Below are 26,670 nucleotides of genomic sequence, written 5' to 3'. Positions count from 1 at the left end.
CTGCTGATTCCTGATGTTGAAGTCCTGGATTTATTCCACCTGAATAGTTCATAATAAATGGAACATACATATTTGTCAAGATGAACCATATAGCCTTCGTTACATTTTTAGAAATCGAGTCTGCTATGACAAAGGTGAGTGTCAACATTTGGGATTTACAACAAGGCATTTTTTAGGTTGAGGACTGAAAGATTAGATTGCAAAAAAAGGCATACAATAGAGGCTTACATTTGAACATATTAACAAAACAAAAAAATCAACAAAGCCTCGTAACATTCACCAAGAATAAAATAACATCAGCCTAGGCTATGTACAATTATAGAATCTCTTTGGAACCCACATATTGTAAGTTATCCAGTCTTGGAAGGTTTCTAACACAGTACATACTATACATTTCTGTCCAACACCCTAAAAACAGTAATGACCTGAGTTTTCCAACTATCCTTGAATTCAGAGTTGGTATTTTGACTCTGCCCTTCATTGTGCACAGACTGTTCCAGCCATAAAAGGCAAGTCCATAAAATCCAGGGGGAGGGCATGAGGTGGGGTAGAGAGAAACATGGCCGGTAATTTGCTTGATGACAACTTGCTTTAAACATGTAAGAGTTCACTTCCTCAAGATAACCGTTCTTTCTCAGTTTTGCTTTACTCCAGTCAGAAGAAGTCAGATGCTTTCCTCCTCTTGGGAAGCTGCAGTAAGTCGTCTGTGATGGATGCTGGGTCCTGGGAGGCGGGGGTCCTAGCTTTGCTTGGTGTCGGAGTGCCTGAGGGAGTGGCTGGACCACCCAGGGGGGTCTTGGAGCCTGCTCCTCTGTGTGTGGGTGATGGTGTGTAGCTTGCCCTTAGAGCTTTGTCTGTGTATTTGCTGGAGGTGCGGTTTACAAGCCTCTGAAGGGCAGGGGTCAATGCTGGGCTCAGGCCTTTTGGGGTGAGACTGAAAGACAGAAATTAGGTTCAAAATAATAAAAAGCATTTTTAAAGGACTAAGAATTTTGTATAACAAGAGGTCATAGAATTGAGCTATGAAAAAACATGCGGTTTTGCAAAAAGAAAGATCTAGGGCATATTTAGTTAAATAAATCGTCAATCAGTTTTTACCTTGCCAGGTTTTCTGTGACCTTTCGTAATGCTTCTTGCTTCTTTGCCCGGTTTTTGGCGGCAGCCTCATTGGCCATTTTCAAACCCAACCTCTCTCTTCTTCCTGGTTCTGGAATCTGTGTGTCAGATTATCTCAGGTTAAGAAACTACTCTGAACAAAACATGTTTTTTTGGGGGCGGCTGCCAGCCATTGGCTTGTACCTTAAATGATGGGCCGATGTTCCTCTCTTGAAACGGTGAGTCAGACCCATCCAGGCGAAAGGGGGTGCTCTCTATCTCACCCCAGGTCATCAGGGGGGACTCAGCCATACCTGGTAGGACAATATCAGGTTAGGGGAGTTTAGTTTTTATGCAGTTGGGAAAGTTTTATGGAAGCCTCTCTAACAGCACCAAATGTTGGAAAAACATATATTCTTACCCAATAACTAAGTATTTCTGATAGTTATTTAGTTGTTGAGAATATTGAAAGTGATCTATACTTGAATATAACTACTTACCTGGGGAAGGGCAGGGAGTTCCTTCAAACCCATATCCATTCACGTTAGGGGAATCCTGGGCATTAAGTTCTTTGCCATCTGGGCCTACTTTACCCTGTTTGAACTGGAGATAAACACTCAGTCAGATAAATCATTCAGGATCAATCCATTTAATTTGATCTTTAGATACCTTGACCTTCCTCTACTTTAAAATCCCTTGACTAAAAATAGGATACAACCATTTACTTAAAACCAATAATTTGTCAGGAAAGCACTTTACCTGTGCATTGAGGGCTGCAGCCTGTTGAAGCTGGCATTTGTTAAGGGCTTTGCTGAAGGGGTCTCCCACAAAGCGAGTGTTCTTGTGAATCACCTCCCTGGGTTTCTTGAAGAGTGTGTCATCATCCTGGACACCTTATTAAATAAGATCATGAAGGTGTTCAACTCAACTTATACAACATCAAACAATTCATCATGTACAGTGCCTTCAGAAAGTATTCACAGCCCTTGACTTTTTCCACATTTTGTTGTGCAGCCTGAATTTTAAAATAATTAAATTGAGATTTGCCATCACTGGCCTACGCACAATACCCCATAATGTCAACGTGGAATTATGCTTTTAGACATTTCTACAAATTAATTTAAAATGAAAAGATTATATGTCTTGAGTCAACAAGTATTCAACCCCTTTGTTATGGCAAGCTTAAATAAGTTAAGGAGTAAAAATTTGCAATAATAGTGTTTAACATTATTTTTGAATGACTACCTCATCTCTGTACCCCACACAATTACAATTATATGTAAGGTCCCTCAGTCGAGCAGTGAATTTCAAACACAGATTCAACCACGAAGACCAGGGACGTTTTCCAATGCCTCGCAAAGAAGGGCACCTATTGGTAGATGGGTAAAATGTAAATAAACAGACAATGAATATCCCTTTGAGCAAGGTGAAGTTATTAATTACACTTTGGAGGGTGTATCAATACACCCAGTCACTACAAGGATACAGGCGTCCTTCCTAATGTAGTTGCCAGAGCCTTTAAAACAGTTAAGAGTTTAGTGGCTGTGATAGGAGAAAACTGAGGATGAATCAACAACATAGTAGTTACTCCACAATACTAACTTAATTGACAAAGTTAAAAGAAGGAAGCCTGTAAAGAATAAAACACATTCCAAAACATGCATCCCGTTTGCCTTAAGGCACTGAATTAAACTGCAAAAAATGTGGCAAAGAAATGAACTTTATGTCCTGAATACAAAGCGTTCTGTTTAGGGAAGATCCAACTCAACATCACCGAGTACCCCTCTTCATATTTTCAAGTATGGTGGTGGCTGCATCATGTTCTGGATATGTTTATCATCAGCAAGGACTAGGGAGTTTTTTTTTGTTGATACAAAGGAATAGAGCTAAGCACAGGCAAAATCCTAGAGGATAACCTGGTTCTGTCTGCTTTCCGAAAGACACCGGGAGATAAAAATTCACCTTCCAGCAGGACAATAATCTAAAACAGAAGGCACAATATACACGAGTTGCTTACCAAGATGACACTGAATGTTCCTGAGTGGCCTACAGTAGTAGTTAGAGTTTTGACTTAAATTAGCTTGAAAATCTGTGGCAAGACTTGAAATGTCTAGCAATGATCAACAACCAACTTCAAAGCTTGAAGAATTTTAAAAAGACTGTGCAAATATCGTATAATCCTGGGGCCTCATTTATCAATCATGTGTAGGTATAAATCTGTGCGCAAACCGTGCAATCATTTCCACACAGTGTGAGATTTATCAATATGAACGTTTTTTTTGAGTATGCATACATTTACGCACTGCCATGACCAGGCGTACGCACAGTGTCATGTGGTGGAACAAGGGAACTGATTTTCAAGTGTACAATTGGGAAAACACACGTTGAAAATGTGTGAAATTGTGAAAGTAATCATTTAAAAATGTTTTGATTTAATTGTATTACCATTGTGAACTCATGCATTTGTTATGATAATCCATATAAAGTCATGAAATTGTATTTGTCACATGCTCCAAATACTAATTCAAGTACAGTAATTTGTTCAATTAAAGGTATGTGTGAAAGTGAAACCATTGTTGAAATACTATAAAAGACTGAGATAATGGGAAACTGAATGAGAGATGGCTGATCTTGCACTGTTGGAAGATTTGGCACACGCTGCATTTCAAAGAGCGCGTTTTTAGAGACAAGTGGGACGTTTTTTCTTCAGAAAGTACTGATTTTGCTCATCAGATATCGTTTCCCAAAACCAATCTTATAGGATCTTTGCGAGGATTTAAGACCTACTTTAGAAAAGCAAACACATGCCATTGCGCTGCACATTAAAGTGTTATCCACCCTCTGGTTTTTGACAACGGGCACTTTTCAGTGGGAGCTTGCCAATCTGCATCTCACATCCCTCGATGGATGCAATAATCAGACAAATTGTAACATACAATTTCCATACACCATCGCAAAACAGGTTGAAGTCAAGAGGGGTTTCTTTGCCATAAATGGGTTCCCAAATACCAACAGCGCAATAGACGGCACCCACATCGCCATAAAAGCACCATCCCAAAACGACTTCAACTAGGCTATGTGAACAGAAAAGGCTTTCACTCTTAATGTGCAGGTGATCTATACTTGAACATAACATTGCCACCACATTCACATGTTGTGGCAAGGTGGCCAGGTGGAACGCACGACTCGTTCATTCTGCAAAACAGCAATGTTGGCCTATACACCTACAGGAGGGAGCGATAGAGGATGGATGGCTTATTGGTGAGTGTTGCCTATTCATTTGAAGTATATTTGCCATAGAGCCCCACAGTGTATGTGTCATAATACCCATAAAACCTAGTGGTCAAACACAGAAATGTTTCCAATCGTTTTACCAATATATTCGACTTTATTTACTCTCAGATTCGAAACTGCTAATTAGCATCAGAGGAAACACCATGCAAAACTACACATCTCTGCACGTCATCTCTTGCTGACACCTTTGATAACAGGTATTGTGTCAATTTTTAAAAAGTGCACAAGACAGTTAAAACTTCTCCAGGATTGGTGGGTCCCCTGTGGGACGGTTGAGCTAATGCAATTAGCATGAGGTTGTAAGTAACAAGAACGTTTCCCAGGACATAGACATATCTGATATTGGCATAAAGCTTAAATTCTTGTTACTCTAACTGCACTGTCCAATTTACAGTAGCTATTACAGTGAAAGAATACCATGCTATTATTTGAATAGAATGCACAGTTTTGAACATGAAAAGTTAATAATAAACAAATTAGGCACATTTGGGTAGTCTTGATACATTTTGAACAGAAATGCAATGGTTCATTGGATCAGGCTTAAACGTTGCACACACACTGCTGCCATCTAATGGCCAAAATCTAAATTGCACCTGGGCTGGAATAATACATTAATGCCCTCTCTTGCATTTCAAAGATGGTACAAAAAAAAAAATACAAAAAAAACATTTGTTTTTTTCTTTGTATTATCTTTTACCAGATCTAGTGTGTTATATTCTCCTACATTCACATTTCCACAAACTTCAAAGTGTTTCCTTTCAAATGGTACCAAGAAAATGCATATCCTTGCTTCAGGGCCTGAGCTACGGGCAGTTAGATTTGGGTATGTCATTTTAGGTGAAAATTGGAAAAAAGGGGTCTGATCCTCTTAACAGAATTATCCATTTAAAGAAATGTAGCCAATTTAATCATTACTACTTTTAACTAACATTAGATAGTTAATCAAGAGATTATTCCCTTTGCCTTGATTCGGCAGTCTCGCCCAGCTCGTCATGGCATTTGTAGTTCTTTATGATAGCCACAGTAGCAGCTAATTATCATTTAATTTTTGGGACGTAAATACAGGCGAATATATTGAAGTCACCTTGTCTTAGAGAGATTTACACGGTTATCAAAACGTCACGCCAGGGTTAGCCTAAACAAAACACAGCCCTTATTTTTTTTTTTGAAAACTCTGTTTATTAAGTTTTACACACACACAGACAAGACAAAGCAATATAAATAATATACTCAACTAGAAAAAAATACAAATAATACATTAAAAAAAAATAACTTTAAAGATACCATACTTTAGACAAGTTAAACACACCAGGCAGAAGGCTACAAAAGGTTAAAGGGCAATCTATAGTATAGGGACAGAGCAAACACCTCACCATTGTTCCTGTAAACAGTCAAGGGATGGGGTGGAGAAATGCAACCACTCACAGACAGTCAAGGCCACAGACCAACCATCCACTGGACCAAAAATAAAAAGTTTACAATGCTTTAAAATAAAAAATGAATAATAATAATTTTATGTAGGCGTGAACAGAATTAAAAAATAAAAATAACTGGGAAAAACAAGCTCACACCTTAGTCTCTGCCCGGGCAAGATGAACAAGGCATCCGCAGGTCACAATCAATAAGCACATCAACCTTAATGCCCCCCACCCCCACCCCAGAAAAAAACACAGAGAAATGCTCATCCAACCTCTAAGTCACAGGGGGGTCAAATACAGACTTATTTTGGTTTTAATAGGAATGCCATCAGAGGATGGACTGTTTAAAGTAAGACTGGAATGGAGCCCAAGCCTCATTAAACAGTTTGGGGTTCCCACGTGAATTGAATTTAATTTTTTCTAGTTTCAGAGAGCACAACACATCTCTCACCCAATATTTATAAGATGGGGGAGCTGCCATCTTCCAGTTCTGTAGTATTAGCCGTCTAGCTAAAAGAGTTGTATAAGCAACAGTGTCCGACTGGATTCTTGACAGGGGGGTGCCTATGGGCAGTACTCCAAAAAGGGCTGTAAGGGGAGAGGGATCTATAACAGTGTTATATATATCAGAGAAACATTTAAATATTAATTCCCAGAAACCTGACAGTTTATGACAGCCCCAGAACATATGCAACAGTGTGGCTGGTTCAATTTTACATCTGACACAGGTAGGATCAAAATCAGAGAATATTCTTCCATGTCTGGCCCCAGACCAGTGGATACGGTGAACCACCTTGAATTGAATGAGGCTGTGTCTAGTGCTAAAAGAGGACGAATGCACCCTGCGCAGCACAGATTCCCAGGTGTCTTCCCCAAGTTCCTCCCCCAAATCCTTTTCCCATCGAGTCTTTAAAGGCACCAAAGAAGGGTTCTGTAAGTCATGAATGATTGCATATACATCTGAAATTGCGCCCCTAGGAAGCTTGTTCAGCTCCAGGATGCTCTCTATAGCTGTATTCACAGGCCTATGGGGAAATTCAGGTGTGTTAGCTCTGACAAAGTTCCTAGTCTGGAGATAGCGGAAAAAGTGGGATTGGGGGAGGTTGAACCTTTCCTGTAGCTGAGCAAAAGAGGCAAATGTATCATCAAAGAATAATTGGGCTAGTGAGGAGAGGCCTAGTGAGTGCCAGATGCCAAAAGCCCCATCATTCAAAGATGGAGGAAATAAAATGTTCTGATTGATTGGGCCTGATAGAGAAAAGCCTCGGAGGCCAAAGGCTAAACGGAACTGATTCCAAATTTTAAGAGACTGCTTTACAATTGGGTTGACACACCTTTTGCCTAGGGACACTGGGAGAGACGAGCACAACACAGAAGAAAGTGCAGCAGGTTTACACGATTCAGACTCCATCTGGACCCAGATTGATCCTACTGGCCCTAGACCAGTCTGCAGCCAGTACAGAAGGGCTCTGAAATTTGCAGCCCAATAGTATGTCTGAAAATTTGGTAGAGCTAAACCCCCCAATGACTTAGGCTTCTGTAAATGTTTTCTACCAATCCGTGGTACCTTGCCATCCCAAATAAAATGCATGAATGTTTGATCCAGTGAAATAAAAAAAGATTTTGGAATAAAAATGGGTAAACATTGAAATAAATATAGAAATTTGGGCAACACACTCATTTTAATGACATTAATCCTTCCGATAAGAGAAAGAGGTAGCGCATTCCAAAAAGTAAAAGATTGTTTCAAACTGTCTGCTAGAGCAACCAAGTTTTCCTGAAACAGATTTGAATATTTCCTTGTCACTTTAACTCCCAAGTAGGTGAATTGATCCCGGACAATCCTAAACTGAGAACTTGTAAAAGAGCACTTTAAAGCAGCCTTGTTTACAGGAAAAAGCTCACTCTTGCCTAGATTCAGCTTGTACCCTGAGATTGATCCAAACCTTTTAAGAACAGATAAGGCGCGTGGCAATGAGGTATCAGGGTTAGAGATAAACAAAAGGAGGTCATCCGCATATAGCGAGACTTTCTGCTCTGAGCCCGTCCGGATTATTCCTTGAATGGCATCATTAGAGCGTAGTGCAATGGCGAGAGGTTCGATTGCCAAAGCAAACAACAAGGGGGAGAGTGGACAGCCCTGTCTGGATCCGCGGTGCAAGGGAAAATAGTCAGAGGACAAGTTGTTAGTCCGTACCGAAGCCATGGGGGAAAAATAAAGAATCTTTATCCACGCAATGAATTTGGGGCCAAAGCCAAATCTATAAAGGGTAGCTGTTAGGTAATCCCACTCAACGCGGTCAAACGCTTTTTCTGCATCAAGTGAGACCACCACCTCTGGGTCCTCCGACGCAGGGGAGTACAGTATATTCATAAGGCGCCTAATATTGAAAAACAAATGCCTATTTCTCACAAAGCCAGTCTGGTCAGAGTGTATTACTTGATGCAGCGAGCCTTCCATACGGATGGCTAAAAGCTTGGCTAGGATTTTGTAATCACAGTTTAAAAGCGAGATTGGGCGATAGGATCCACATTCCAGGGGGTCTTTGTTTTTCTTTAATAGTAATGAAATTGAAGCCTGATAAAGACTAGGCGGTAGCTTTGAGGTATTAAGGCACTCTGCAAATAGTCGAGACAAGAATGGGCAAAGCAGACCAGAAAACGTCCTGTAAAATTCGGTTGGAAAACCATCCGGACCCGGTGATTTACCACTTTTCATTGCGGACACTGCTGTTGCAATCTCCTCAGGTGTAAATTCTTCTTCTAGACAGTCATGGGTGTCTGTATCAATTGAAGGCATATTCAGGCCATTAAAGAAGGAATCAATCAGCAAAGGGTCTTGAGGGGATTCAGAGGTGTATAGCGCAGAATAAAATTGTTTGAATTGATCATTGATCTCTTTATGTATAACTGTGGTGGCACCAGACGGGGTCCTTATTTGTGGGATTAAACGTGAGGCCTCAGATTTACGGATCTGATGTGCAAGGAGTTTACTGGCCTTGTCGCCTTGTTCATACACTCTGTACCGAGCTCGCAAGAGTAACTGTTCAGCTTGCCTGGTAGAAAGCTCATCAAATTCAGATTGGAGTAGTTGGCGCTCTTTATGCAGATCAGAGGAAGGAACCGTGGCATACTTCTCATCCAATGTGGCTATGGATTCGCTCAGGTCCCGAAGTCGCTGAGAGCGAACTCTGTTTTGGTTGGCTGTATAAGAAATAATTTGGCCACGTAGGTATGCTTTGAGAGACTCCCATATGGTAGAGCAGGACATACCTGGTGTTGAATTAGTTTCTAGGAATAAGGTGATTTCAGAAGAAATGAAATTGACAAACTCCTTATCCGAGAGTAAAATGGGGTTAAGACGCCATTGATAACACATAGGAGGTCGCTGGGGAAACTCTAGTTCAAGCACTAATGGTGAATGGTCAGAAATAACAATACTCTTGTAAGTACACTGCCGAAGGTTAGGCAGAAGTTTTTTGTCCAAAAAGAAGTAATCAATCCGGGAGTATGTTTGATGAACATGAGAATAAAAGGAATACTGTCTATCTGTAGGATGTAGGAAACGCCAGGCCTCAAACATGGCATATTTCTGAAGAAAGGCTTGAATAAGTAGGGCACATTTAGATGGGCCTGTAGTTGTTCGTGAGGACTTGTCAAGAACTGGGGACATTTTGCAGTTGAAATCCCCCCCTAAAATCAACAAATGAGAATCTAAATTGGGTATAGCAGACAAAAAGGAAGAAATGAAACTTGTGTCATCCCAATTGGGAGCATAAACACTAGCCAAAACAAGAGGGGTAGAAAACAGTTTACCGGTTACTATGACGTATCGTCCCTTAGGATCAGCGATAACCTCAGAAGCTACAAAGGGAGTGGCTTTATCAACCAAAATGGCAGCCCCTCTTGATTTACTATGAAAGTTAGAGTGGAACACTTGACCAACCCAGTCCCTACGCATCCTAAAGTGCTCACCAGTCCTCAAGTGAGTCTCTTGTAGAAATGCAACATTTGCATTCAAACCCTTTAAGTGTGTCAACACCCTCTTACGCTTCACTGGGTTATTAACCCCTTTGGTGTTCCACGAAATGTACTTGATCGCATTGTTTCGGCCCCTCTGGGCATTCCCGTTATACAACCCTGTCATTAGAGCATAGAATGGAAAAGCAATGAGCGCCCAAAAACCCCAGAATAACTTGTCTCAGAGTAATAATGTACGGTGGTAGATGTTTGGAAAAAGTACAGAAAAAAAAACAAAAAAGACAGAATGACAACATTAGAACTGAACAATTCAACCCCTCCCCCCACCCCCTCCCCCCATCCCAGACAGTACCTCCCCAAACGAGGTACAAGCCTAAATAGAACATGTTCTCTTCGCACAGTATGTCTGTGAGAGTGCGGTCTTAAACCTAAACCCACAGTCCCGCTCTTTAAAGTCGTGTTTTGTTAGTGGATCAAACAGCAAAAAGAGATAATCATTTTTTAAATAAAAAAAATTAAAGTGAATCCCTTGTGCAGACGAAATTACAAAAGCACCACTTGTAGATGTATATAATTATATTCCCAGTCTTATAACAGGCATTTGAGAGAGAAAATAAAGAAAATAAATAGAACGTATAAAGGCTCTCAGCCGAAAACCTAATTTGAAGTAAGGAAATCGTAGTAAGACAATCAAAAATAATAATAATTATTATTATTATAATAGTTGTCTAGTTGAATGCTGAGACAGCTTACAACCAAGACCAAAAAACTACGTGTGCGCAACGTTGAACGCTTGCTGGGCATAAATGACGCTCAGAACTTTTAAAATTTAAGTGAAGACCCCAAAAAACGTGTCGCCTCGGGAAGCATTTACTGTTTACTGGGTCAATGCAAACGGATGCAGTAAGCAAATAACCAAGAATATTTTGAGTCACTGAGACACTATGTAAACAAACTGAATAGGTGAGCAAGACAGCCTAGAAAACACAGGAGTATAGTAAAACCGCAATACAATGAAATTAAAATGACTGAATGCTTGTAAGGCAAGCACACTAGATGATCAAAACATTAGATCACATCAAATAAGCCTGAATGGGTACGCCAACTCCCCAACTATACAAAATTAGCATGTTGTAGCTAAACATAATTGTACCACAGGTGGGTTACTTACTATCCACAGTTCGCAAGCAACAGTTGCTGAACTATGAGCAAGTTCAAGACTTCTTGATGTGACGTTGAATGTGAGAGAGAGCCTCATCCGGAGATTCAAATGTGTAGTCTTTACCATCATGAGATAGCCATAAACGGGCCGGGAATCGCAGTCCGTACTTCACACCTGGATGGTCCCGAAGTAGTCGTTTGGCCTGTCCGAAAGCTGCGCGCTGCCTGGAAACAGTGGGGGAGTAGTCCTGGTAGATGGAGAAGCTCTGTCCTTGAAAGCTCAGAGTGGTATTGCGGGCTCGTCGGAGAATCTCCATCTTCTCATGGAAAAAGTGCACTCGAAGAATTATGTCACGGGGCCTCTCCCCATCCCGGGGCTTTGGGCGCAGCGACCGGTGGGCACGATCAATCAGGGGCTTTTCATCTAAGGCAAGAACATCCTTCAGCAGCCCAGAAACGAAATCCGTGGCGCGAGGCATTTCCGCTGACTCTGGGACTGATACAAGTCTCAGGTTATTGCGGCGAGAGAATCCCTCCAAACTTACACAGCTCTCCTTCACCTTTTTCAAATCCGCAGCTAGGCGTTTCACGTCAGCCTCCAGGGATGTAGTTAAGTCGGAGACATTTGTAGCGAAGGTCTCCAGTGCTGCAATCGTTGTAGTGTGCGACTCCATTGTTGTTTTGAGTGATGCGATTGCCGGCACCGTCTCGTTCCGCAGGATGGTTAGATCTGCTTTTAAAGTATCAGAAACCTCCTTTATTCGGGCCTCAATCGTAGCAACCACCTCCGTTTTCATTTCAACTATCTCAGAGCGTAGTAGTTTGATGGCCTCGAGAATGTTCACTTCAGCGCCGCCAGGCCAAGCCGCCCCCCCGGGTAAAGTATCAGTCCCCGGGCCGTCAGGCTCAGGGGAGGGCGGTGATGAGAGTGTGTCTTGTAGGCCGGGTTTTCTCAAAGTCATGCTTTTGGCCTTATGTTTCGTCGACATGCTGATATTTGGAAGTAAAGTAGTCTTGGTTTTTACGGGAAGGGATCACCAAAATAATATATGAAAATAAATACGGTTCTGCTGCAAAATTCACATAAACTTTAAAAATACCACGGGAGCAAACGGAAAACACGTCAGTCGCACATGGCGTCCCTCCAATCCCCGTCACACAGCCCTTATTTTAAGTGTTTCTTAAAATCCCCTATGGGAAAAATGAATGGTGAAAAAACGATTGGAACCATTTCCCTGTTTGACCGCTAGGTTTTATAGGTATTATGACTCCCACTGTGGTACTTTATTGCTAAAACAACTTGAATTGTCCTGATGGTTCTCTTTGAAGCTATGTTTTTATTTGTACTGGTCAAGCAACAACTGAGTGAGACAAAACCTTTTGGTTGTACTCAGACACTAGCACCTCTAATCCAGTAGATTTTACTTCTAGCTTTTTTTGCTTGCACTGTTGTGTTTCATGGTACGGCATTGTATATTTTGTACTATTTAATGAAGCTGCCAGTTGAGGACTTGTGAGGCGTCTGTTTCTCAACCTAGACACTAATGTACTTGTCCTCTTGCTCAGTTTTGCACCGGGGCCTCCCACTCCTCTTTCTATTCTGGTTAGAGCCAGTTTGCGCTGTTCTGTGAAGGGAGTAGTACACAGCGTTGTATGAGATTTTCAGTTTCTTGGCAATTTCTCGCATGGAATAGCCTTAATTTCTCAGAACAAAAATAGACTGACGAGTTTCAGAAGAAAATACTTGGTTTCTGGCCATTTTGAGCCTGTAATCGAACCCACAAATGTTGATGTTCCAGATACTCAACTAGTCTAAAAAAAAAAGGCAGTTTTATTGCTTCTTTAAATCAGCACAACAGTTTTCAGCTGTGCTAACATAATTGTAAAAGGGTTTTCTAAATGATCAATTTTAAAATTATAAACTTGGATTAGCTAACACAACGTGCCATTGGAAGACAGGAGTGATGGTTGCTGATAATGGGCCTCTGTACACCTATTTAGATATTCCATTAAAAATCTGCCGTTTCCAGCTACAATAGTAATTTACAACATTAACAATGTCTACACTGTATTTCTGATCAATTTGATGTTATTTTAAATGGACAAAAAAAAATTGCTTTTCTTTCAAAAACCAGGACATCTCTAAGTGACCCTAAACTTTTGAACAGTAGTGTATGTAAATGAGATATTTCTGTATTTAATTTTAAATACATTTTTCTTGGGCGGACGGTCGGGGGGCCGGAACATAATTACAAATAATTTGTCGACGGTAAATTGACCACAAGAAGCCGAAACAGATATCAATTTCAAACCTTGCTTACATTTGTATACGGTCTTTTTTATGTGAGGGAATACTTGGGAACAGATTTCATGAATTAAAATCACTGATTATGATTATGTTGTTCTGAATCTATTACGTCCAACAAAAAAACAATCGTTTTTTTTTGCTCAGAAAACTTGGGGGACCAAATAAAACCACCCACAGGGCCAAATTTGGCCCATGGGCCGCCAGTTGAGGAACCCTGGTCTATAGTATAGTGTTTGTATGTGTGGCTTTATGCACCCTATTCAAACCACATTATAATCAAGCAAGATAACAGGCACGTTTATCATGCAGGAAAATAATTGTTTGGCTCATCCTCACCCTCTGGATAGTACATAAGGGCATTCTTTGCTTTGTACTCCCAGGTCTCCAGTCCTGCCTTTACACACTCAAGGGCCTGCTTCTCAGATGACGGAAGTGCAAGGTTTTCTTCATGCCGCTAAAAATCAGAAACATGCTGTTATAACATATCTGTTAATTGAAGGAGAAAATATAATTGTTTTCAACTCATGAAATAACACTCTAGGAGCATTACATACTACAGCATTTGAGTAGTGTGCAATTCACATGTGATCAAATGAGAGATTATGGCAAGTGTACCTGTTTAAATTCAGCCTCTGCCTCATACAGCCACGCATGCCTCAACTTTTCCTTGTCTTCTGCTAGAACCATGATCTGCTCAAAGGATGCATTATCCTCGCTTGTGTTCTTAGCCAAGAAGCGATCAAGACAGGGCAGCTCTTTCTCTTCCTCGTCTCCTTCCTTGTTCACTACAAACACACAACAAACACAGGGAATACATCTTACTGCTGTAATTGAGTTCTTTACATAGCACTATATAAGAAATCAACGACCAATTACCACTAGATCATAACAGCTGGAAGACCTATATTTTAAATAGTCTTGAGAGCCATTGTAAAGTTCGGTGTCCTTAAGCTAAGCATGCATTATACGACAACAAAAATCTTAACATTGGGGGAGCAGTTACATTATGCGAACTCTCGGCATAATCCTGTAATCCTAAAGTCTGCAATTGGTGTTAAAAATCATTACACGAGTTTGCTTACTTACGGGCGCTTTCCAACAATGCAGAGAGAAAGAAAATAGAGAAATAATAGAAAAGTAAAACACGTAATAGTAACAATAAATACACAGCGAGTAATGATAACTTGGCTATATACAAGGGGTACCAGTACCAAGTCGATGTGCTGGGGTACGAGGTAAATGAGGTAGATATGTACATATAACTAGGAATAAGTGGCAGATAATTAAGTAGCAGCAGCGTATGTGAGGAATCAAAAAAGTTAGTGCTAAAAGGGTTAATGCAGAAAGTTAAATAGTTAACCAAATAGCTACCCGAACTAACTATTTAGCAGTCTTATGGGATGGCTTGGGAGTACAAGCTGTCCAGGGTCCTGTTGGTTCCAGCCTTGGTGCATCGGTACCGCTTGCCGTGCAGTAGCAGAGAGAACAGTCTATGACTTGGGTGGCAGGAGTCTGACAATTTTTAGGGGCTTCCTCTGACACCGCCTGGTATAGAGGTCCTGGATGGAAGGTAGCTCAGTGATGTACTGGGCCGTACACACTACCCTCTGTAGCGCCTTGTAGTTGCCATACCAAGCGGTGATGCTGCCAGTCAAGATGCTCTCAATGGTGTAGCTGTACAACCTTTTGAGGATCCATGCCAAATCTTTTCAGCCTCCTGAGGGGGAAAAGGTGTTGTCGTGCTCTCTTCACGACTGCGTTGGTGTGTGTGGACCATGATAGATCCTTAGTGATGTGGACACAGAGGAACTTGAAGTTTTCGACCCGCTCCACTACAGCCCCGTCGATGTGGATGGGGGCGTGCTCTGTCCTCTTTCTCCTATAGTTCATGGTCAGCTCCTTGGTCTTGCTGACATTGGAGGGAGAGGTTGCTGTCTTGGCACCACAATACCAGGTCTCTGACTTCCTATAGGCGGTCTCATCGTCGTCGGTGATTAGGCCTACCACCGTTGTGTCGTCAGCAAACTTAATGATGATGTTGGAGTCGTACGTTCACGCAGTTGTGGGTGAACAGGGACTACAGGAGGGGTCTAAGCATGCACCCCTAAGTTGCCCCCGTGTTGAGGGTCAGCGTGGCGGATGTGTTCTTGCCTACCCTCACCACCTGGTGGCGGCCCGTCAGGAAGTCCAGGATCCAGTTACAGAAGGAGGTTTTTTGGTCCCAGGGTCCTTAGCTTAGTGATGAGCTTGAATGGCATTATGGTGTTGAACCCTGAGCTGTAGTCAAATAACAGAATTCTCACGTAGGTGTACCTCTTTTCCAGGTGGGAAAGGGCAGTGTGGCGTGCAATAGCGATTGCGTCACCTGTGGATCTGTTGGGGTGGTATGGGAATTGGAGTGGGTCCAGAGTGTCTGGGATGATGGTGTTGATGTGAGCCATGACAAGCCTTTTAAAGAATTTCATAGCTACAGATGTGAGTGCTCCGGGGTGATAATTTAGATGGGTTACTTCGGCATTCTTGGGCACAAAGTCTATGGTGGTCTGCTTGAAACATGTAGGTATTACAGACTGGGTCTGGGAGAAGTTGAAAACATCAGTATAGAGACTTGACAGCTGGTCAGCGCACCCCTTCACTACACAAGATACGACCAAAAATGTCTGGTATGTCAGAATTATTATGATTTTTTTAATTAAAAAATTTATTAAAAATAAAAAAATAAAACAGGACCTAATATGCTTATCAGGAAAGCGCAAGAACCCAAATCGCACATCTTTCACTCGCTCACATTATGCAACCTACAACGTCTTGGTCGGAGCCTACGACTTTTAGGATTTACCTGTGATCCCAGAAATTAGTTGTGGATCGCAAATCATTGCAAAATCCCAATTGAGAATTGTGAAATGTATGGCAAACTTTAGACAGAGTAGTGCCATTCTCAGTCACCCTGGTGAACAGGAACTTACCCACGTCTGTTCCTTTCTTGTTTTTGCCCAGTACAGAAGAGGGAGATCCAGGACGACCCTCTGGTGTCTCAAAGGAAGCTGGAGTAACATCTAAACAAACCAGTGGGTGGCATATTATTATGGCACCACTGCTGCATTCATAGACAACCAGTACATTATGTGGAAAAGAGTTTCCTTGACACAGTTTATTTATCACCTTACTCACATGGGGCAGTGGAGCGTGGTGTGGACTTGGCTAAAGATGACCCATACTTAATGGATATTTCCCGCATCTTCCCAAGATCCCCATTTTCCTCAGCTTCGAGGTAGTCCTTCTGTGCATGTAACTTGGTCACATCTGGGAAAAAGTCCCTCTGGATGATCTTCTCTAAACTCTGTTGAAAGTCATACAAAACAGACAAGTTAGGAAGACATTGGCAACTATCAACACGGTCTAGCCCCAACACACACAGCACATACTAAACAATGCGGTTGTACGTATAACATCACCACTATGTTTGTTAAATCACATTTATCTGTATTGACCTTAACACTTAGATTTGCAGCAACACTGTAAACCTATTGTATCATTAGACAGCTGCAGGTAGGCTAAAATGATCACTGGCTAACTAGCTAGCTTAGCTGTCTGTTCCACAACGTTAACGTTACCTCTATGTAGTTTTCTTCATCGAGAACCTTTCGGTTTGTTTTCTTTGTTTCCTCGGGTGGCTGTCGAAGAGCAACTGTTGTGACAGGATTAATTGGGACAAGGGTTCCAAACATCAGCGCCTTTCCAAATCCTTCCATTGTCGGTCGCTAGAAGAAGTTAGCGAAATGGTCTCTGGTGGCCTTGACTTCTCTGTTAGCTAGTTAGCAAGCCAAACAAAACCTTGCTGAATGTAAATAATCCCGTTATAAACTAAAAAGAGTCTCTGAAAATAGAAGCGTATGAATACCTTAATTTAATTCACGTAGTTATATCAATAGTTCTTAGATGACGTTTTGCTAATCAAGGAACGTCATTGGAAGAATGTACACGGGTGACGTCACCAGAAATGTCTGGCAGTGACGTTTTTAGAATGAATCTAGCCTCATTATTGCATTGGATGCAAATTATCCAAAAATGTCTTCAGATGGGCATATCCGGCATATCCGGCATAATCTTCTAGTTTTCCAGGTTTCGCACACTAAATGCTGTCCTTTTTTGTCGCCTCCACTTCGCTCTTCGGTTTTTAAACCACACCTATCGAAATAAAATAAAATTAAGCTACATTGACTACACGTTATAAACGTAATAAAACTGATTTAAAAGCGGACAAAAATAAACACGTAGCTGCCTACCTCTACTCGCTCTTCGTGTAAATGAGTACTCAGTGCTAGTTTTTCCCGCGTCTTCACATCTGGATACTGGTTCTGAAGAAACAGCTCTTCCAGAGCGTCCAGCTGGTCCTCGGTGAATATGGTGCGGTGTCGCCGGGTGCGCCTCTGGACCTGACTGAAGGACTGCTCCTCTCTGTGGGTATTTCCTCCTGGCCTGCATGGCTCCGGACACATTCTTCTGGACCATGCATATTGGCATGCTGAATTAAAATAACTTTACATGTAAGTGTTTTTATTTTTGAATTATATTTTTTCTCACAACAAACATACACATACGAACAACAACTTACAACTTTACATTTAAGTGTTTTAGGCACATTGATTTAAGAACATTGATTTCAGGTCAAAGCATGAACATATAGGCCTTCATGGCTAATGGGAAAAACAACTGAACTGCTTTAAACATCATCATTAAACAAACATATATTGCGAGAGAAAAATGAAGCATGATCATAGTGTCAAAATTGTCATAGGTTTAAATCTTACTTTCAGGAGGATAGTCAGCCTGGAACACCTCTCCACAGTGGGAGCAGTAGCAGCAGCATGAACAGGTGTGCTGTGGATGTTCTATGTGGCTCCCAGCAGTAATACTCTCTGATCTTGCTGCATCCTCACTTGGTACAGGGTTGTGGGTGGCACCAGACTGCCTACTCTCCTCACTGTTACTTGGAAATCTGTTCAGTATACTGTCAATGGTGAATGGAAACTTCTGTCTCTCCATCCTACTTGACCCCTCCATGACAAGCTTTCTGCCCAAAGAATTCACTTGAAATTCAAACTAGTGTTTAAAGTGCCAGCCAAGGCATCCAGTTAATGCTTCTGGGTAAAGCATATGCCATACAGTAATCCTCTCCCTTCTCCACTGTGCTCAATGACAGACACACTCGTTCTCATTTTATAAGAGAAATTTAACAAAGAAAAAGAGAAAGCAAAAAACATAATCCGCCTATAGACCAGACACATATAAAATGGTTGAAACTTAATTCCCAACTAATCTGGGCAGTTTGGTGAGGGTGTTAGGGGGGATGGGAGATTCAGCTAATCTGGCCCCATTGCTTTGCTTTCGGAAAAATAAATCAGATTTCACTGTATTAAATTAGGGGTACAGAGCTATGATCCTTATTGTTGTGGTTTTATAGAAAGAGATTGCTTGGTATTAGAAACCTGGACTTATAGATTAACCTTTTGGTGTGACCAAGGACCTATTTGGGATTTGCCCCTGAATTCCTTTCTTCACAACACTTGCAGTCCTCGTTTGTTTGAGTTCACCAACAAAATTCACACAGTTCTATTTATTTTCTAAACATTTAGAGGGATTCACCATTTAAATACAAAACACAACAGCAGAGTTTATATCCCTAGTTTTCAATCATTCTGAATCATACAGTTCCAATACAAAAGGTCTACGACTTATTGATCCTTTATATAGAGACAATTGAATTTGGTCATTTTTGTTGTCACAGCACCCATCCTCACCACACAAAACACAAGACAGGCTGGGAATAGCACAGGGTCAGCTGCAGAGCAGCCGGCATTCTGCATTTTTCAGCATAACAGCCATTCACAAAGGGAGCATATTCAGAGATGAAACATCAGTCAAAATGTACAGGTATGGATAGCCAAGGCTTCTGACAATCTCTCTGTTAGTATTCACAGCATGAGTACTGGGCCTTATCTGTGAAGTGCAGTCATTCAGTCTGACTTCTCTGACAATGTGCACTGCTGAGGTGAATCTATTACAGGTTGTATTTATTCTCCAACAAATCCTTTGATTTTATATAAGGCAACACACCTTTTTATCAAGGAATTAATGGATTTTCAGAATCTGTCCTAAGCTCCTCAGATAAGGGGCGTTTGAAAACAGATAACAATAAACACCACCACATCCCTTTCACTGGGGGTTTAATGGCCAGCAGATTGTTGATGTATAGTTTTTTGAGCTGTTGAGATAGCTATCTTTGGTCTTTGTGATTTTTCAAAGGAAGACATTGTATCACATCCACATTGGTTCAAGGGTGTTAAGTTCATTACCAGGGATTAGTATGATAAAAGCCCATTATATTGTTGTTGTCAAAGGCATTATTGGTGTGTAAAAACATAGAATTCGGAAAACATACCAAAAAATGAGAGAACATTTTTGCAGTTTTAGAGCAAAGTCCCTGCAATTCTACCCATTTTGTAATTACCTATGCCATGTTAATACAATATCTGTGTCACGTTCCTGACCTGTTTTCTCTTGTTTTTGTATGTGTTTAGTTGGTCAGGGCGTGAGTTGGGGTGGGCATTCTATGTATTGTGTTTCTATGTTGGGTTTAATGTGTTGCCTGATATGGTTCTCAATTAGAGGCAGGTGTTTGACGTTTCCTCTGATTGAGAACCATATTAAGGTAGGCTGTTCTCACTGTTTGTTGGTTGGGTGATTGTCTTCCGTGTCTGTGTATGTCGCACCACACGGGACTGTTTCGTTTTCGTTCGTGTATGTAGTCTGTTCCTGTTCGTGCGTTCTTCGTGTTTATGTAAGTTCGTTTGTTCAGGTCTGTTGACTTCATTTATTGTTTTGTAGTTTGTTCAAGTATATTTTCGTCTTCGTTATTATTATTAAAATTCATTATGTATTCATCACACGCTGCATTTTGGTCCAATCCTTCTCGCCTCTCCTCATTCGAGGAGGAGGAAAAATATGATGACCGTTACAATCTGAGAGAGAATGACTAAACTAATCAATAGGTTTCCCCTGGAGGTCAGGGCCCCTGGGGATGTTCCCTGCGTGCCCAGTCGATATTCAGCCATAACTACTACAAGTTTGGAAAGGCTAGACTAACTACAAATCAAAATATTGTTAGCTGACATGACTAATTGAGTGACTGACATAACAAGAGAAAAACTGCTGATGCACAACCAAATTTTGAAATTTCAGCTGGTGTATTCTACTCATCTTACTCTCAATAGTAATTTGAGACTCCGTCTGAGTAAAAATATATTTTCACTGCTGTTCAAAAGTTTGGGGTCACTTAGAAATGTCCTTGTTTATGTAACAAAAGCACATTTTTTGTCCATTAAAATAACATCAAATTGATCAGAAATACAGTGTAGACATTGTTAATGTTGTAAATGACTATTGTAGTTGGAAATGGCAGATTTTTTAATGGAATATCTACATAGGTGTACAGAGGCCCATTATCAGCAACCATCACTCCTGTGTTCCAACGGTACATTGTGTTAGCTAATCCAAGTTTATAATTTTAAAAGTAGAATTGATCGTTATAAAACCCTTTTGCAATTATGTTAGCACAGCTGAAAACTATTGTGCTGATTAAAGAAGCAATACAACTGGCCTTCTTTAGACTAGTTGAGTATCTGGAGCATTAGCATTTGTGGGTTCGATTACAGGCTCAAAATGGCCAGAAACAAAGTACTTTCTAATGAAACTCGTCAGTCTATTCTTGTTCTGAGAAATGAAGGCTTTTCCATGTGAGAAATTGCCAAGGAACTGAAGATCTCGTACAACGCTGTGTACTACTCCCTTCACAAAACAGCACAAACTGCCTCTAACCTGAATAGAAAGAGGACAAGTACATTAGTGTGTCTAGATTGAGAAACAGACGCCTCACAAGTCCACAACTGGCAGCTTCATTAAATAGTACCCACAAAACACCAGTCTCAACGTCAACATTGAAGAGGCGACTCCGGAATGCTGGCCTTTGTTGTTAACTGACTTGCCTAGTTAAAACCTCTTAAGGATCTGACTCTAAAATGACATACCCAAATCTAACTGCCTGTAGCTCAGGACCTGAAGCAAGGATATGCATAGTCTTGATACCATTTGAAAGAAAACACTTTGAAGTTTGTGGAAATGTGAAATTAATGTAGGAGAATAACACATTAGATCTGGTAAAAGATAATACAAAGAAAAAAACATGTTTTGTTTGTTCCATCATCTATGAAATGCAAGAGAAAGGCCATTATCTGACTTCAGACTCTATCACAATTTAGATTTTGGCCACTAGATGGCAACGTTTTAAACTGATCCAATGAACCATTGTATTTCTGTTCAAAATGTTGTATCAAGTCTGCCTAAATGTGCCTAATTGGTCAATTCATACATTTTCAAGTACATAACTGTGCACTCTCCTCAAACAATAGCATGGTATGTTTTCACTGTAATAGCTACTGTAAATTGGACAGTGCAGTTAGATTAACAAGAATTTAAGCTTTCTGCCCATATAAGATATTACATTTACATTTACATTTAAGTCATTTAGCAGACGCTCTTATCCAGAGCGACTTACAAATTGGAAAGTTCATACATATTCATCCTGGTCCCCCCGTGGGAATTGAACCCTGGTCCCCCCGTGGGAATTGAACCCACAACCCTGGCGTTGCAAGCGCCATGCTCTACCAACTGAGCCACACGGGACCGTGTGTGGAGATATGTCTATGTCCTGGGAAATATTCTTGTTACTTACAACGTCATGCTAATCACATTAGCGCATGTTAGCTCAACCGTCCCGAGGGTGGAACACCGATCCTGTAGATCCTTAATTAAATAAAGGTTAAATAAAAAATAAATGAAATAAATAAAAATGGTTGAATCCTGCAAAGAAACCACTACTAAAGGACACCAATAATAAGAATAGACTTGCTTGGACCAAGAAACACGAGCATTGGTCTGATGAGTCCAAATTTGAGATTTTCTGTTCCAACCGCCGTTTCTTTGTGAGACGCATAGTAGGTGAAGCATGGAGGAGGAGGTGTGATGGTGTGGGGGTGCTTTGCTGGTGACACTGCGATTTATTTAGAATTCAAGGCACACTTAACCAGCATGGCTACCACAGCATTCTGCAGCGATAATCCATCCCATCTGGATGCGCTTAGTGGAACTATCATTTGTTTTTCAAAAGGACAATGACCCAAAAACACAGCTCCAGGCTGAGTAAGGGTTATTTGACCAAGGAGACTGATGGAGTGCTGCGTCAGATGACATGGCCTCCACAATCACCTGACCTCAACCCAATTGAGATGGTTTGGGATGAGTTGGACCGCAGAGTGAAAGAAAAGCAGCCAACAAGTGCTCAGCATATGCGGGAAGTCCTTCAAGACAGTTGGAAAAGCATTCCTCATGAAGCTAGTTGAGAGAATGCCAAGAGTGTGCAAAGCTGTCATCAAGGCAAATGGTAGCTACTTTGAAGAATCTCAAATATAAAATATATTTTGATTTGTTTAACACTTTTTTGGTTACTACATGATTCCATATTTGTTATTTCATAGTTTTAATGTCTTAACTATTATTCTACAATGTAGAAAATAGTACAAATAAAGATAAATCCTTGAATGAGTAGGTGTGTCCAAACAATTGACTGCTACTGTGTGTATATATATATACTGTATATATATATATCTTCGGAAAGTATTCAGATCCCTTGATTTTTTTCCACATTTTGTTACGTTACAGCCTTATTCTAAAATGGATTCAATTCGTTTTTTTCCTCATCAATCTACACACAATACCCCATAATGAGAAAGTGAAAACAGTTTTTTAGAAATGTTTGTAAATTTATTATTACAGATTATTTACATGTGTATTCAGACCCTTTGCTATGAGACTCGAAATTGAGTTCAAGTGCATCCTGTTTCCATTGAGCCACCTTGAGATGTTTCTACAACTTGATTGGCGTCCACCTGTGGTAAAAGCAATTGATTAGACATGATTTGGAAAGGCACACGCCTGTCTATAGAAGGTCCTACAGTTGACAGTGCATATCAGAGCAAAAACCAAGCCATGAAGTCGAAGGAATTGTCCGTAGAGCTCTGAGACAGGATTGTGTCAAGGCACAGATCTGGGGAAGGTACCAAATAATTTCTGCAGCATTTAAGTTCTCCAAGAACAGTTGGCTCCACTCTTAAATGGAAAAAGTTTGGAACCACCAAGACTCTTCCTAGAGCTGGCCGCCCGGCCAAACAGAGCAATCGGGGGAGAAGGACCTTGGTCAGGGAGGTGACCAAGAACCCGATGGTCACTCTGACAGAGCACCAGAGTTCCTCTGTGGAGATGGGAGAACCTTCCAGAAGGACAACCATCTCTGCAGCACTCGACCAGTCAGGCCTTTATGGTAGTGGCCAGACGGAAGCCACTCCTCAGTAAAAGGCATTTGACAGCCCGCTTGGAGTTTGCCAAAAGGCACCTAAAGGACTCTCAGACCATGAGAAACAAGATTCTCTGGTGTGATGAAACCAAGATTGAACTCTTCGGCCTAAATCCCAAGCGTCATATTTGTATTTGTATTTATTATGTATCCCCATTAGCTGCTGCCAAGGCAGCAACTACTCTTCCAGCAAAATTAAGGCAGTTTATACAATTTTAAAAACATTACAATACATTCACAGATTTCACAACACACTGTGTGCCCTCAGGCCCCTACTCCACCACTACCACATATCTACAGTACTAAATCCATGTGTATGTATAGTGTGTGTGTGTGTGTGTGTGTGTGTGTTTGTATGCATGTGTCTGTGCCAATGTTTGTGTTGCTTCACAGTCCCCGCTGTTCCATAAGGTGTTTTTTTAATCAGTTTTTTTAATCAAATTTTACTGCTTGCGTCAGTTACTTGATGTGGAATAGAGTTCCATGTTGTCATGGCTCTATTTAGTACCATAGACTTGGGGACTGTGAAGAGACCTCTTGTGGCATGTCTTGTGGGGTATGCATGGGTGTCATAGCTGTGTGCCAGTAGTTTAGACAAACAGCTCAGTGTATTCAACATGTCAATACCTCTCAGAAATAAAAGTAGTGATGAAGTCAATCTCTCCACTTTCAGCCAGGAGAGACTGACATGCATATTATTAATATTAGCTCTCTGTGTGCATCCAAAGGCCAGCCGTGCTGCCCTGTTCTGAGCCAAATGCAATTTTCCTAAGTCCTTTTTTGTGGCACCTGACCACACGACTGAACAGTAGTCAAGGTGCGACAAAACTAGGGCCTGTAGGACCTGCCTTGTTGATAGTGTTGTTAAGAAGGCATATCATCACTTTATTATAGACAGACTTCTCCCCGCCTTAGCTACTACTGCATCAATATGTTTTAACCATGACAGCTTACAATCTAGGGTTACTCCAAGCAGTTTAGTAATCTCAATTTGCTCAATTTCCACATTATTTATTACAAGATTTAGTTGAGGTTTAGGGTTTAGTGAGTGGTTTGTTCCAAATACAGTGCTTTTAGTTTTAGAAATATTTAGGGATAAGTTATTCCTTGCCACCCACTCTGAAACTAACTGCAGCTCTTTGTTGAGTGTTGCAGTCATTTCAGTCGCTGTTGTAGCTGACGTGTTGAGTCATCCGCATACATAGACACTCTGGCTTTACTCAAAGTCAGTGGCATGTTGTTTGTCAAAATGGAAAAAAGCAAGGGGCCTAAACAGCTACCCTGGGGAATTCCTGATTCTAACTGGATTATATTTGAGAGGCTTCCATTAAAGAACACCCTCTGTTTCTGTTAGACAAGTAACTCTTTATCCATATAATAGCAGGGGGTGTAAAGCCATACGTTTTCCAGCTGCAGACTATGATCGATAATGTCAAAAGCTGCACTGAAGTCTAACAAGACAGCCCCCACAATAATTGTATCATCAATTTCTCTCAGCCAATCATCAGTCATTTGTGTAAGTGCTGTGCTTGTTGAGTGTCCTTCCCTATAAGCATGCTGAAATTCTGTTGTCAATTTGTTTACTGTGAAATAGCATTATCTGGTCAAACACAATTTTTTCCAGAAGTTTATTAAGGGTTGGTAACAGGCTGAAGGGGGCTTTACAATTCTTGGGTAGCGGAATTACTTTAGCTTCCCTCCAGGCCTGAGGGCACACTGTCACGACTTCCACCGAAGGTGGCTCCTCTCCCTGTTCGGGCGGTGCTCGGCGGTCGTCGTCACCGGTCTACTAGCTGCCACCGATCCCTTTTTCCTTTCTGTTGGTTTTGTCTGATTGTTTTCACCTGTTGCTCATTTTGGTTCATTAGTTTGTCTATTTAAACTTCTAGTGCTCGCTTGCTGTTGTGCGGGCTTATCCTTACTGTCAGTGGTGCTGTTGTTTTTTTCGCCTGCGTATTATGTTCTTCCCTGTTTTGGAGACATACGTGTTCAGTGGGCATTGCCTGTTTGTTTGGCTAGACTACGTGAAATAAAATGCATTTCTTTGGAAGTTTGCTCTCTGCGCCTGGCTCTACACCCACCACTCCTAGAAATACGTGACAGAAGCCCGCACCACTATATGGAGTCAGCAGGAGCAGCCGCGCCCCCCCTCCCCTCCATGGAAGAGCGTGTCCTCCATCACACAGCCATCTTACACCAGATTGGGACAGCGATGGATCAGATGATGGAGAGAATGGAGAGATGGGAAAGGAGCGGCCTCCCTACTTCGTCTCCAGCTCCTCCTCAGCCTGCACTATCTACTTCTCCGGCGGCGTCCGGACCCAGCGCTCTTCGTGGTCGGAGAGGGCACACTGCTGACCGGTGCTGGAGGAGCTCGTCTGGGAGTCGAGAGGGCAGGCAGAACACTGCTCGGACACCCCAGGTGAGTCAGCACCAGACTCACCCAGAGCCCCCTGTTGGTCATATGTTCTAATCTCTTTTCCTGAGTTTTCCCCCTCTTCCCAGCATAAGGCGCTAGTCGATTCAGGTGCAGCTGGGAGTTTTATGGACCACGGTTTAGCGCATAGGTTAGGGATTCCGTTGGTGCAGATAGGCCAACCCTTCCCCGTGCACTCCCTAGATAGTCGACCGTTAGGGTCAGGGCTGGTCAGGGAGGCCACGGTTCCACTGGACATGGTAACGCAGGGGGGTCATAAGGAGCGGATTAGTCTCTTCCTCATTGATTCTCCTGCGTTTCCAGTGGTGCTGGAGATTCCCTGTTTGGCTATTCACAACCCCAAGATTTCATGGAAACAGGGGGCTCTAGAGGGGTGGTCAGAGGAGTGTTCAGGTAGGTGTATAGGAGTTTCCATCAGTGCAATGACGGTGGAGAGTCCAGAACAAGTTTCCACTGTGCGCATTCCCTCAGAATATGCAGATTTGGCTATCGCTTTCTGTAAAAATAG

At 41.6% G+C, this 26,670-nt stretch overlaps 1 protein-coding gene across 1 annotated transcript; it reads right to left on the bottom strand.

Moving 5' to 3' along the window:
- Positions 1–7: 7 nt before the first annotated feature.
- Positions 8–17,266, bottom strand: LOC120045022 (splicing factor ESS-2 homolog). Its single transcript, XM_038989840.1, has 10 exons — positions 16,872–17,266; positions 16,429–16,597; positions 16,224–16,313; positions 13,873–14,042; positions 13,594–13,711; positions 1,855–1,988; positions 1,596–1,698; positions 1,300–1,409; positions 1,099–1,214; positions 8–934 (listed from the first exon to the last, which is right to left on the bottom strand). The coding sequence occupies exons 1-10, from the start codon at positions 17,007–17,009 to the stop codon at positions 655–657; spliced, it is 1,428 nt and encodes a 475-aa protein (XP_038845768.1). The 5' UTR covers positions 17,010–17,266; the 3' UTR covers positions 8–654.
- Between the last annotated feature and the right edge of the window lie 9,404 nt (positions 17,267–26,670).

The sequence above is a fragment of the Salvelinus namaycush genome, chromosome 3 (assembly GCF_016432855.1).
Source record: "Salvelinus namaycush isolate Seneca chromosome 3, SaNama_1.0, whole genome shotgun sequence".
Taxonomy (NCBI): domain Eukaryota; kingdom Metazoa; phylum Chordata; class Actinopteri; order Salmoniformes; family Salmonidae; genus Salvelinus; species Salvelinus namaycush.
This window is presented reverse-complemented; position numbering and strand designations above follow the sequence as displayed.